The sequence below is a fragment of the Seriola aureovittata genome, chromosome 21, assembly GCF_021018895.1.
Source record: "Seriola aureovittata isolate HTS-2021-v1 ecotype China chromosome 21, ASM2101889v1, whole genome shotgun sequence".
In the NCBI taxonomy this organism is placed as follows: domain Eukaryota; kingdom Metazoa; phylum Chordata; class Actinopteri; order Carangiformes; family Carangidae; genus Seriola; species Seriola aureovittata.
The window spans coordinates 14,164,076-14,178,685 of NC_079384.1; the positions used below are offsets into that span (position 1 = coordinate 14,164,076).

The 14,610-nt window shown below is 42.6% G+C and overlaps 1 protein-coding gene across 1 annotated transcript in view; it reads right to left on the reverse strand.

The window, feature by feature from the left end:
- Positions 1–3,776: 3,776 nt before the first annotated feature.
- Positions 3,777–14,610, reverse strand: part of LOC130162455 (neurotrypsin-like) — a 29,403-nt gene continuing 18,569 nt past the window's right edge. Inside the window, exons 9-16 of the mRNA XM_056366196.1 lie at positions 13,509–13,687; positions 12,989–13,130; positions 11,501–11,721; positions 10,267–10,408; positions 9,877–10,155; positions 8,768–8,890; positions 8,300–8,568; positions 3,777–6,981 (exon numbers count right to left, since the gene is read on the reverse strand). Of these exons, the coding sequence (XP_056222171.1) occupies positions 6,398–6,981; positions 8,300–8,568; positions 8,768–8,890; positions 9,877–10,155; positions 10,267–10,408; positions 11,501–11,721; positions 12,989–13,130; positions 13,509–13,687 (1,939 nt within the window). The 3' untranslated portion in view covers positions 3,777–6,397. The remainder of the gene's footprint in view (positions 6,982–8,299; positions 8,569–8,767; positions 8,891–9,876; positions 10,156–10,266; positions 10,409–11,500; positions 11,722–12,988; positions 13,131–13,508; positions 13,688–14,610) is intronic.

The window sequence follows — 14,610 nt, forward strand, 5'->3', positions numbered from 1 at the left end:
TAGATCTGTATCTAAAATGCCTCTTGGTCATCTTACATGTCCTCCGTGCAGCGTCTGAAGCTCTGAGAGATGCTACAGTCTGTCAACATGTCAACATGGACCGGTATGTTAGTGTGCTATATGGACTGAAGGATGAATAATGTACCTGGGAAACCTGGATGAACAGATGAATCACTCTGCTGGTCTCTATATAAATAAAAAAAACTTGGTGCAGTCCTTTAAATATTTCTGTGGAGCAGCACAGCAGAGCCTGAAGTGAAAAGTCGAGGTAATGGAGAGAAGCAAAACCGTTAGCCTACTTTCTTTATGTAATCTGCACACTTTTTCTTTGCGGGGAGAACTTTGGTTTCAAGTTGATGATGGCGTCACTCTCCTATGATATAATTTACCAAACTGGGTTAAGTATGAGTAAGTAAGTAACGACATACTTCAAAGTACTGTTTGACCCTGATCTCAGCATCACAAGGGTTTCTTCAGGGAGTGGTGTTTCTTTTCTGCTCCAATCCGTCACTATTAATCATTGACAGGCTTCACTGCTGAACGCTCATTGACTCGCCTTTCTCTGATTTACATTTTCTGTTGTGTCGAACGGAAGACAAACTGCGGAGTGGTTTGAGTGAGAACTGAAAGCAAAACTGCAGAGGAGACCACAGCAGGGCTTCTGCTCTGAAGTGATAAACAGCAGTAGATTTGTATGGGCTAGTTAGTTATATAAAACATATTGTATACCTTCCGAGTTTATTCAGTGTTTTTCTTCATGAAATCCACGAGGAGATGAACAGTAACGATGAGTTGATCCTGCTGGAGCCTGATGTAGCTTTTTCTGTTTGAAATGAACCATATTGTTAAACTGGGCGACAATGACCATGGGCGCTGTTGTTTTATATGAATCCCACATACACTGTCCAGCTGCTATAAATACTTCCTAGCATGTAATAATCTGTGGCTGAAGCTCGTCCCCAACAAACGCACTAATTACTTCTTTTTGTTGTTCAGTTGTGACATGCTTTTAAAGAATCACAATCTTCTGCAGGAACAAATTGGAGATGAGAGTTTGGAGCGCATCGAGAGGCAAACTAACACTTTGTTGGTTTTGTTCTTTTCATGGGATTTGTTGACAATAAAGACAAAGAATGTCACCAGACGTATCTCTGTAAAGTCCTAGACCACAAGATTTACAGGGATTACACCCAGTGCCGCAGTAACAGCATGGGTAGAGCCGATGAATGAGTACGTATGAGACTTTGCCGTCAGTATCGTAAAAGGACACCTGTCCCTCCTCATAATCCACAAACACCCCAACCTTTCTCAGCCTCCCTGGATAGAGGTAGGCAGGTGGAGAGGCTTTGGTTTTTATAACCATCTCCCACTTCTATCGTCCAGTATCCATGTTCTGTTGATTTGGGAAATAGTTTCTTCATGTCCACAGACTCCAACAACTCAAATGGCCCGTTTGCTCTTCTCTTCCACTTGAACCTAAAAGTAAAATCACCCTGGGGAGTAGCCATCTTTGCCACAACCAGTGAACTCAATAACACTGTGAATCTTTACGAGCTGAAAGGTCTCATCTGCCACTTGCCCTCCTTTATCTCCTTCCCATCATCGGAGAGAGTGAGGAAACGATGTGCGACCTCAGGGTCCAAGGTTGTTGCCGATTCCACTTCAAACTCTGATCGGGAAACTTCTGTGTTGTCTTCAAAGTTCTCATCTCACAGTGTCCTCGAGTTCTTCTGTTCGTGTTGGCTTCTCTGGACGTTGAACTCTTGCTGATCATTCATGTGCTGAAGGCTGGAGAGAGATGACAATCTAAGGAAGACATGGAAATGGATGGTATGTGAGAGCTGCTCCTGCTCTGTGAATCATTAATGTAGTACCCTAATTACTTACTCAAGAGCTGTAATGACATCTTCAGCTCTCCTCTCGATCGCCTTCTGCTCCTTCTTAATCACCCAAATGAACTCTGATTGGCTCCTTTCAATCAAGGCCACCGGAGTGGTGAGCACCTGCGCACTGTTGCGTATGTTCCTCTGAGCATCCGTCCTGCTGAGCTCCACCAGGCATTTGGCCTCCACCTCCTCCTCCTCCTCTTCCTCTTCCTCCTGGGAGCTTCTGCAGCTTCTCCTGGATCATCTGTCGTACTCGGAGCTTTGTCGCTCTGAGTTGAGTCTTTTGATGTTCGCCGATGCAGAACTGGCAACTAGTCTCTTCGTCTGTCTTGGAGAACATGTCCAGAAGAAGCCTCTGCTGCCTTACCTGAGGGTTGAGCTCTGTGGTGTCGCAACAGGTGAATTCCACAGAAAGATGTCAAAGATTTGAGGCAGAACTTTGCAGCCTTCAGCTCCTTCCAAGCGCAGATGTCACCGGCTTCATCTCCGTCCACTGCAACAGATTCATCAATGCTTCACTCTTCCATCCCTTTATAATGATGCTGTGTTTTTGTTTTTTTAACTCCTGGGCACTGGCAGTGGCGACTGTTGTCCCAGTACCAAGTGATACAGGCCTCGCAGAAGTTGTTGCCACAGGTGATGGACATGGGCTGGGTGAAGACCTCCAGGCAGATAGAGCAGTGAAACTACACTTCACACAGCAGACTGCTGCAGGAAGCCATGCCTGCAACACACCACAGTGTTACTTCCTGGAAAGTATATCAGCTTTTGTTTTTCCATCTCTCAAACCAATATGCGAGCTTGTGTTTTTTTTCCCCCAATACTGTCGCACACTGAATGAAGCAGATTAACGAAGAGTAACTGTATTTTGTCATTGACTCCAGACTTTGAGTTGACCCTAACCCTGAGCTTAACACTAACTCTGAAGATTTCACTCTTGCTGCAGATCCAGTTTAAGACAGATGTGACTTAGCCCTTTGAAATTTGTGTAAAACTGATTTGTTCTATTCATCTTTATGTCTTATCATTTTCGCTGTTGTCCACACCAGCATATAAATAAATACATATAAACTCATCATAACTCATCTTCACCTACTTGTACTTTCTATTTTCTGCTACTTTATGCCCCCACTCTACATGTGAGGGAGAAATATTGTTTTACTTCCCTACAGTTATCTGACATTTAGTTATTAATTTCTCTAAAATTCAAATTTTAGTTACAACACATATTTATAAATAAAATGTGTTACATATAAGTCATTTATGCCCCACCAGTACTTTTTTTCAGTCACTGAGGTCCATCTTATTCAAATCTTCAGCATATTTTCAGTCAGATTTCTAAATATTCTGCCATGTCCCAAAAGCTGACTCATTTATGCTCATTATAAATCACTTTTTCTAGTTTTGAATAAAAATTGGCCAATCCACAGCAACAAGGGTATCCTCTGATCCCCCCCTCTTTTTCAGAGAGAAACCCATCCAAACAAAAGAAAAGATTAACAGGGCTCATGGGTGACTGAGAGCAGCAGCTAAGCAGATTTACTTTTCAATTACATGGAGGCAATAAACGTTTTGTAAGCAATTTTTTTTTCTAACTTATAAAATCCACGTTTTTGAATGTAGGAAATGAAATGGCATATTATTCCTGCAGGGCTTTAAGAATCTTTTATATTAATGAAATATATACTGAACTCACTATAAGACAGAACAGAAAGGATCTTGTGTATCAAGTGTTTTGCTGATTTCCTTCATCTAATCTTTCTGAATGTCTCCTCCAGACGTAAACATCATCTTCTTACTGTTGTGCAAAATGTGGATACAAACTGAAAATAGCGCAGTCACCATTATGTGGAAAAAAAATAAAAAAGAGAGAGACCACACCACCACTGATGACGTTTTCTCACCAGGTATATGTTTTAATACTCAACCATGATTCAGCACATTACACTGAGGAACAGACGATGGGTTTAACACAGGTAAAGTAGGCCTACATCTGAAACACTTTACTCTGCTCCCTCACCGTCCAGCCGTAGACATACAGTATTTACATTAACCTACAGGATCTGCATGGTAAAACATCAAAGTCTCGGGAAGGAAGGAGTAAGTGATAGGCTTGAGTTTATGTACAGGATCATAACAACAGGCATCGGACAGGTCCATGTTGGAGAAACAGCAGTCGCAGGTTACAAGATGCTTCACGACACAGTGGTTCACAGTACATCAAAGCACAAGTCAAGTCCGTACACTTAATAGCAAGAGTATAAAAAAGAACCATCAGGGCCACATTATCCAACGGCCGGTGGCCCTGTGAAAATAGAGCAATGTCGCCATCTTGTGGTTGGATCACACATCTGCTCAGCGAACAAGAGAACAGACAACATTAAACTTCAACAGTTCAGCTACCTAATTCAGTCAAGAATGAATGCAGTACACACACTATCTAAACTCTGGAGTAGTAGCTATCTACCCGTCTATCTGCCTACTCATTTAGCTATCTAGCGCCATCTGCTGGAATCAGTACAAAAAGATATTTTGTGACCCGACAGTCAGCTTCCAATGGCTTTGAAAGGAGAGAATTGTCCTGTACAATTTTGAAGGACCACACCAGTTTTGTGGGTTTTTTTTTTTTTGCATGTTTTACCTCCTTAACTACAAACACAACAAACTGTGTACACTTGATGTAACTGCTGACAAAACCATATTGTAGTGTTTCAGTTTTCCAGGCAGCAGTTTTTTTTGTTTTCCTTTTGGAATAGAAATCAATGAACGGACCTTTAAAACCTGCGCGATTATTTTTAAAAGGTCCGTTATTGTTGTGAGGTAATGCAGTGTAATTGATCTGCACTGCATTAGCTCTCGACAATAATGAAACCGACAAAAATAACTGAAGATTTAACGTTTCTTGTGATGGATTCCACAAGTTTCAACTCTGTGGATTGATTTCCCATATTGCATTAATATCAGAGGTATCCAAAAAGCTACCTGGGAAGTAGGAAGTAGTTTTGAGAGGATTGCTGCATTTACGACACAAGTCTGAGGTGAAGGGTGGCCAAAAACCAAAAACTGTAATTATAAATGACAACACAAAAGTTGTTCTTGTCATACACTTGAACTATTTACTAACCACAAATAAAGTCATTATTTACAATGTATAAACCCTTAACAATGGCTGCCGTATCAGGAAGTGGTTGCCATGACGTTATAGTTTCCTGATGCGTTTGAAGGTAGTAGGTACTAATAATAATAATAATAATTCTTTATTTGGAGAAAACTTTTCGAGATTCCCAAAGATGGTTCCCACAGAGGATAATACATAAGAAAAACTATAAAACAAAGAACATAATAAGAGCGTACTAGGTAGCAGTTAAACATTAAAAGCAATCCTACACAGTGAGTTTGAGGAGCTTTTGAACACGGACTGATGCAGTCGTGGAAGCTCTCTCAGTATTTGTGCAGCATTTCCTTCCCTTTTTTTTTTTTTTTTTACCTCTGATATGTGTCTCCGTTATTTTGATTTCTCAATTGCTCTCTGTATTGATTCACCCTCAGCTTTTGTGAAACATAATTGGGACTTGGAAACGACATTTGTGCATTAAATTCCCATGTGTGTATTTGACGTCATTACAGGCTTTGAGGTTCTCTTTTGTCCAACGTTTGCTCTGGAAACGACAGCACGGCTTTCAGAACAGTCAGCAGCAGGGTAAATTTTACATCACTGGTAAGAAGGCAAAACATGCTGAATCACTGATGTGGTCCCAAGGTAAATAGCTTAGTCATGGGTCTGAACGAACAACAGCACTTTCACCAGTAAAGGTATAAGACAACAGCCTGAAGAGAGGAGCCCTGTTTGAAAAAGCAACATCACCCACATCTGAATTTTTGTCCAAACCTGCCTCACCTGCTGCAGCAGTTTGGGGTTTATCTACACTAATAATCTCAGAGGGACAGGGATGATACGCAGTCAGCCTTTATACTAGCTTGTTCTAACAGCTCACACAGCAGACACATTAATAGGTGAATTTTAGCATAGATTCTTGTGTGACCGTCTTAGAAATGTCCCCCCGAATGTTTTGATGCTAACGCTATTGTCATTAAAATACATGCCATGCTGATTTTTTGGATTTTCAGTATCAGTGAAAGGCCCTCATCGGCACGCTGATAAATCTGCCGGGGCTCAACCTTAAACATCGCCGACCCGTCAGTCATTGTTCTGGCTCTTAACGGACTGCAACTCACATGTACAGCACCACAAATCACCCACACACGCTCACATCCTGGCAGTGATGGGAGGGTCTGCCCACACTGCTCATCTGATGCTTAGCAACCGCAAACACTTGGGATTCACAACACTGAGTTCAGATTTGAAATGAGCACAGAGACTGCCGGTTTTTACTGACTTAAGCTAAGAGCATCTTTCTTTTCTTTTGCTGTCAAAGTTAAGTTTTGTCCTCCTCCTCCTCCTCCTCAGGCGGTCACATGGCACAGATGGTAAGCCAATGGCACGGCCTCGATCAGACCAGAATTTGTGTGTTTGTGTCTGATTCCCCTACACGGTGGGTTTGTGGGCTCTTAGTGTGTGTGTTAACGTGCTGATCGGTGTGTGAGTGATGAGTGTGTGTGTGTTTCAGTTTAATCTCACTGATTTCATTTGTCTGTGGTTGGTCGTGCGTGTGTTTGAGCTTGCCGTGCGTGTGGAAGTATTTATCTTTGCCCTCGCTGTGTGTGTGCGTTAGATCGTTGTGTGTCAGATCTTCTTGTGTCTGTGTGTGCGTATGCGGTTCCTCTGGACGCACTTGCACGTTGATGACCTCGTCGATCCAGCTCCTGAAGCGGCTGACTCGAGTGTAGAGCGCAGGAGAGGAGGGGTCAGAGCAGCTGTAACTCCCGGCAACGACTCCAGTGAGGACCCATCGACCCGTCTCCTTCTGACACACCAGCCCGCCACCAGCGTTTCCCTGACAACTGTCGCCATGGAGGAGACTGGTGTCTGGAGGGCTGCCGGCACACAGTGTGCCGTGGCTGGAGAAGCTGTCGCCATAGCGCTTCTTACATTGCCATGATGACATCAAAGGGACCCAGGATGCAAGAACTGAGTCTAGGAGAGAGGGTGGAGAAGATGACTAAAGAGGTGACATTACAGAAGGGTTGAAACAATTTGTTGATTAATTAATCAACATAAAATGTATAATTCTGACTATCAATTAATCGTATAAGTCATTTACAGCAGCATGCTCGCAGACTTACTGTGTCAATGCTAACATGATGACGGGTATAATGTTCACCATCTTCACCATCTTACTTTGGCATGTTAGCATGCTAACATTTTCTAATCCATTTTCTAAACACCTGAGGCTGATGGGAAAGTCATTAGGTAGGTGTTATATATTTGGTCATAAATATATATTCAAAGTAATTACAGTTCATTCTGATGGGAACATGAATCAAATTCCATGGCTGTTGATCCAATAGTTGTTGAGACATTTCACTCAAAACCACATGGTGGCGCTAAAGGAAAGATCAGGGGCTCATCAGAGTCAGTAGATTATTCCTCTGAGCACCTACGAATGTCTGGACCAGATTTCATGGCAGTCCATCCAATAACTATCAAGATATTTCACTAAAAGTGGAAAAACGGGGGCACCCCTGTGGTTCAGGGGCTTAGAGACCCAGTATGAACTGCAATGAACTTGGTCCCCAAGTCTGGCCAAGTCTCTCCCTTGTTTCCACTCATCTCTCTACTGCCTGTCTGTAATAAAAGCGTAAAATGCCAAAAAGAAAAAATAGTGATGGCTCTAGATGAAAAGTCAGACAATCACCAAAGTCATTAGATTGATTCTCTGAGGAACATGAACGTCCACCTGCTGAGATATTACAGTCTGAACCAAAATGGTGGACCGACAGCCCAACATTAACATCCCCAGGGCATTAACACTAGCATGGCTTAAGATGGCAAACATTCATTAGTTCCAACTTCTCACATGTGAAGATCTGCTGCTTTTCTCTGTTTTATTCCCTTAACAGAGTCAGTTAACCTCTGATGTCAGTTGGCAACAATAACAGGTTATTCGTATATTAATTTTAATTTCTCATGGTTGTCATGATTGAAGCAGCTCAAACCTAACACAAGTTCAAACTTACATTTATTATTTATTATTATTTATTTATTATTTATATCTATGTATTTATTTTTAAAGTGAATCTGTTGAAATCGGTGGCAAAACAAGCTGTCCGCTCAGTTGCTAACACACGTGATTTAATAGATACAAACATTTAAAAATACTGACTTGAGGCTTCAGTCTTCTAATCCTCTTTACTGCGCTGCACTGGTGTTGTATCTAAAACATATTTCTTGATTCGTTCTGATGTTGATATAAAAAAGAGATATACTCTAGAGAGGGAAAAAAAACACATACCTGGTCCTGTCCAGCCAGTGGTAACCATGACAACACAAGAAGATGGCACAATTCCCCCCGATGCTGTGTCTGCAGCAGGAACGCACGCCGCGTTAGTGTTAGGGTCAAAGGTCAGACAGTGACCCTTGGTGCTGGGCAGCTTCAACAAAGCCAAATCATGACCTCCGCTCTCCCCCTTAAACTTCCTGTGAACCACCACCTGCTCCGGGGTGAGAGTCTGCTCCGACGCCCCGACACGCACCACGTACATGGAAGGATCGCGGCCGAACCTGGAGAAGAGAGAGAGAGAGAGAGAGAGAGAGGGAGAGGGAGAGATAGATAGAGAGATAGAGAGAGAGAGAGAGAGAGAGAGAGAGAGAGAGAGAGAGAGAATGAATTTAAGGTGGATTTATAGTTGTTAGCGTTCAGTGGACCCACTGAAGACGTCTCCAGTGTAGGAACTGATTAATGGTTCAGTGTCAGATTTACCTGCTGACACAGTGCGCTGAGGTCAGGGCCCAGCAGGGGCTGATCAGAGTGCCGCTGCAGAGAGGACCGCCATCTTTTCCTTGGGACTGAAGCCACACTGACACTTGCCATGGCCATGTGGTCCTGACAGAGAGCGGGAAAAGATCACAATCGAAATTATTTCCTTATTCTACATTTGAGTTTCTGAAGGTTGTTCACAAGGAACGGTTCAAAGCTGAATTCCCACCCACTCAAAGACTGCCCCGGGGCATCAGACCCACAGGGGCCCAAAATGCCCCCGGTTAACTTTGTGCTACTTTATGTCAGATTAATGAAAAGTACAGAGTGGAGTGTTTGACCACTAATAACACTATGGAGCAATGTTTTTGCGAGCGGGTTCCTGTTTTGCCTGTATCACACTTTGGTCTCACTTTATTCCACCGATCGACAGTAACACGACTAGTCACGAAACCATGGACCAAATATTGGATGCAAATGATGCAGCTTTAAAATTATAATGTGTATAAATCTGATAAAAACTGGCTTTGCAAATGTTTTAATGCATTCAACATCAGTCACACAATTCACAATATTCATTTCGGTGAGTAACACTGGCAGTTCCCTTAATTGCATTTTTTTTTTTTTTTTTTTTTTTTACCACCAAAGTACTATAACAACTAAGGTGACTCTTGTATTGTTACCTAATCTTGTGACCCTGTTTAATGGAGGACTCTGTCCAGTTTTAAAACCTCTATGGTGCATATTCCTAAATAAAGCTAGTTCATCAAATTCTTACACAGCCAGTTGACTCAGAAAGTCTGTGGTCAGGTTGTATATTGAGTCATGAGACTAATGGCTGTTTGCATTGTACTTAATGGAAAATAGGAGGCCACAATGTAGATAAATAATGCACAGTGGGTGGGGGGTGAGGTGTCATTTATTTCACATGCAATAAATACACTTGATTAAAATATACCATAACTCACTGCAGTCTTTTTGTTGCAGTCAGTTTTATTGTAATTTTGTATCGTGTGTTCAATATTTACACTTGCCACCGATTAGTCACCAGGACAAAGCCACAGATCTGGACATATTGTACGACCACATTCTGTCCAAATTCTGAATCTCACCTGAGCATGTTTTCCTCTCCTTGGTTCCTCCTCTTGCTCTCCTCCTCCACCAGCTTCCTCAGCCCACAGCTCAGCTCTTGAGGCTTGACCTGCACCGTAGACTCCTGCGGCGTAACGTCGCACCTCACCCCTGCATCTTCCCTGCGCCTGCAGCCCTGGACGCTCTGACCCAGAGAGGGACACTCTCCCAGGAACTCCTCCTTCCCCGTGCACCTCACCTGGTCCAGGTGGATGGGCCCTTTCCCCTGACCGAACCCTCCGGCTGCTACCGCTCCCCCACTGGAAAGACGAAGGCGTTTGTGAGAGGATGTGAATTTTTATGCCTTATTTTTTTTTTCTTCATCAGACTCTTTTTCTTTCATTAACATTAACATTAACATTAACATTAACCTGTGTCCAAGCTGTCTGCACACAACAGCTGCGTTCAGGTCGTTCCAGCCTGAGTCACAAATACTCCCCCAGTCACCATGGAGATACACCTCGACTCGACCCTCCTTCCTGCTGCTGCCACCCACAAGGCGCACCAGGGGACCTGACAGAAAAAAAACACACAAAACTCTCATTGATATTCATGTCTGTGCATCTACATACTCCAGTCTCCACGTACCGAGAGCGAGTTTCATGTCCACTGACAGTGTTAAATGTCATCTCCAGCCTGGTGTGTCTTTACTCAGCCTCTATTCTCATTCTAATGGACCGTGTGTGTCGACAGGAGGCACAGGACCTCTGGAGCACTGAGACAGTAAACAACGCTCTGTTCTCTCTGCTGTCAACATGTGGCATTTAAACTATGGATGGACATACAGACACACACACACACACACACACACACACACACACACACACACACACACACACACACACACACACACACCGCTGTTTTCACAATGAGGTAGCGATACAGAACTAGTTTCATTTGTTCATTGACGAATGGATGGATAGATTTATAGATAGATGTATAGATGTGTAGATAGATATTATTTCTGTGAGTGAAAGAGGAGTGAACAGCTCACAGTCTGGCATTAGACCAGCACTCTGCAGGGACAGCTTGGCCTTTTGGTACAAAATTAATTGCAGTTGCACAGTCACCAAACTTCTGTAGTGCAGTGCAATGATGGCCTGGTTTCTTCCTGCCTTCCTCTGTTCTCACTGTAATCGCTTACCAGTGAACAAAAACCCTCAAAATGTTGCACAGCGGTCTGGTCTGTTCTCGGCTGACATACAGGAGACTCAAGTGTCGACCATATAGTCCTGATCGTTGTGCTAAAACTGGATTCTGTAGAAATTCTAAAAATTATGAATCATCAGACATGAACTCTGTCATCTTATTTCTCTTTGCAGCTTTGATTCACATGATTGTTAGCTTGGCCTGATGATTATTTTGATCCACACACACTGGGGGAAGCAGTGTCGGTTGGGGAAGAGAGCGACAGTTTGGGGAAAACAAATCTGCTACAACTGCTACACTAAAAGCTGCGGTTGCGCTCGGCAGCTTCGAGGTGTGAATGCGCTAACTGAATGTTGATCAGAGCGTTAAGAGCATCTCAGCGAAATGATCCTGAAGAGATAAAGGTAAAAATAAAACAAAAGTAATTTGTAGCTCGAGCCAGGTTTCATCTCTCACCTGTGGAAGGTGCGATAACCGGCACCTCGTTTGTCTCGTGGCTGGATCGGCCCCTGCAGCGAACCCCGACATCCTCGCTGTGGGAGCAGTCGGTCCGCCCCCAGATCCCGTGTGGACAGTCCAGCAGGGAAGTCTCAGATCCCTCGCAGTTGACGTCGTCCAGGAGGATCAGACCGACACCCTCGCCGAACGTCCCATCTGACACGACCTCAGCGTGACCCCTGAGGGTGGAGAGGAGGTTAATGTCCACTCTTGTCTGAGTTTCACATCATGGAGCTTTTGGAGAAAAGTTATCCAAGTTGTCCATTGCGCAAAACTACAAGTGGAATATTAGTTGTTCAGACTCCAGAATATTAAAAAATGAGGCTGATGTTGTTGTTATTGTATTTTTCCCTGCAACTCTGAATTCTTAATGTTCAATATATCGCAGCTACTCAGGGGAAATAAACAGGCTACAGACTTTAATCAGAGCAACAAGAGAAAAAACATCCAGACTTTGTCTTTTAGTCCCAAATGTTCGACATAACAGAAGGTAGAAAAACAAAATTAAGCTGCAGGACTGAGCAAGTTCACCGATACATGTCTACACTTAGACATTAGCAAATGATAATGAAATAATAACAGCTGGAGTAACAGGGATAAAACTTGTCACTGCAAAAGTCCAATATAATGATGTGAAATTACTCCAACTAAAAATATGTAATGTACCGCAGAATGACTTCATTATAAAAACTTATATGAGTTAAGTGAACAGTCAAGCAGTAAAATTGTATATTCGAGTTTGTTTTTAATTAAACAAATACAAAAGAAAATAAATAATTATAAAATCATTAAGTTGGAGTAACAGAACCAAATTATTGATAATTTAAAGAGTTTTTACTATTATTTGAATTTACTCAGTGTATGTGTATGAATGCACACACACAGTGGAGGGTTTCAGCTGCTTTGTTGCACCTACAGTATAACCACACCCAGCAGTGATGCCACAGGGTCCTGGAGTACATGTTTACATCACTGCAGCAAGGTGAGAAGTTAAACCTGTGCAGGTCAGTAAAGACAAAATGTTCCAGGGTTGTCAAGTTAATCTTTAAGTATATTTACTCAGAGTTTAACACTCAGCGGTTCAGCTAATCTGCCTGTGTGGTTGTGTTTTAACAAGATGTGATAGGCCTTTATTTCTAATTTCCCTCTGTTCCCCAGTTAATCCAAACACAAAATGTCCCCCGTGTTTACCTTTTGTCTTAATAAATTCAGTATAATGCCACAGCACTAATTACATCAGCACAAAAAGAGTCATGCCACATTTTACCCCAAAACAACATTCATCTACCTTGAATGAAACACAATGAGTCCTCCAGCCACCGTCTTTTATAGGTAGGCTTTTAATGTGAAAAAACATCAGGAAGTGTTGAGTTTTGTTAACACTGACCAGGAGTCATGAAACTACTACTTCTTATTTTGATTGGTTTGCTGGTTATGTATTCATACCTGTAGCCCAGCTGTCTGCAGACCACCTCTGCATGCTGCTGGCTCCAGTGGTCGTCACACACCGTTCCCCAGTCACCATTGTGGAAAACCTCGACTCGACCCTCCCAGGGACTGTCTCCTCCCACCAGACGCACCACGCCATCTGAAACATTTCATAGTGAGGGGTCATTATTAAGTCCTCCGGGACCGTAAATGTGATTAAAGGTAGATACACTTGACTTGAAAGTGCGACCACAAGGCAAGATTACATTTTACGAGATGCTTCATTTGCCATTAACATTAACCCTAATATTTCTTTTCCAGATTAATTATTAATCTTAGATTAGTTAGTTAAATTGTAGCTGCTGTTTCATGCCAGTAGATATGTTGCTGCCATTAGTCCTGTTTCCACTTGTCACACGGAGGATGTTGCTGCTTCATGTGGTAATGATTTATTGATGTTCAGGCGCTATAAATAGCAGCTTTATAAGCCTACCGCTGTGTACAGTAGCCTGTGTGTGTGCGTGTACAGTACACGTACCTGTATAAGGGCTGCAGGAGACTCCAGCATCTTCCATGTGGTCACAGTTGTGCTGCTCCCAGTCGCCATGGGGACACTGATCCAGGAAGAGCTCGTTTCCTGTGCACTTCACAGCATCCAGCAGAATCGGGCCTGAACCCTGACCGAAGTGAGCCCAGGACCAGGCCTTCGCCACACCCCTGCAACACACACACACACACACACCTACTGAGTTCTACACCTACTCCATATAAACCTGAGATACATGTAGTGCCGTCCAGTTCTTACAAAACAAAACAAAAAATAGCAACATAAAATACTTTCTAAATAAAGCATATGTCTAAAAAAAACCAATTCATCCAAATAAATAATAAATAGCTCTTACAAAGACGCTGTTGCATTCATGTGGTGATGATTTATTGATACCAAAATGCAACATTTGTTGTGTTTGTGTGTTTCCATGTATTCCTGATCCTGTGTGTGTGCAGGTGACACTCATGTTTAGGCTGAAAATAATATGCAGAAGGTTTGTTAAAAGCAGTGAAGAATAGAATATAATGAATGGCTCTGGACTACTGGATGCTGAACTCCCTCAACACCTTCATTTTCTTCATTATTATTATCATAATTATTTAAATGTGGCTTTTAAAGTAGAAAATGGCCTCAGAAATCAACAGAGGAGAGATGAAAAGACTATTTTGTCATCTGTGTTGTCACTCATGTAACATAGAAATCTGTGAGCAGATGGATGGTTGATGTTAAAAATCATTTTGTTGGAGAATTTATTTCACATGCCCTGTGGGAAGGGGGGTTGTTTTGATTGTTGAGAACATGAAAAGTGTTTAAATGTTTGACACACATATCTGTTGCAGGAAAAAAAAAAACTTTCCCGGTGGGAAAAACAAATCATTTTTGGTTCATTTTGTCTTCAAGTGTCAAAACACCTCGGTGCCTGTGTGCAGCTGTGTGAGAACCTGTGCATCAGCATCAAGACATCTATTATTTAGAGGCACAGACGCAGATGGCGAGGTGTCCCCCCGCTGTTTGAGGAGATGAAATACAACCTCGTGTTGAACATGGAAGGATTTCTCTCTCTTCACAGCTACAACTTCATCACTCAGAG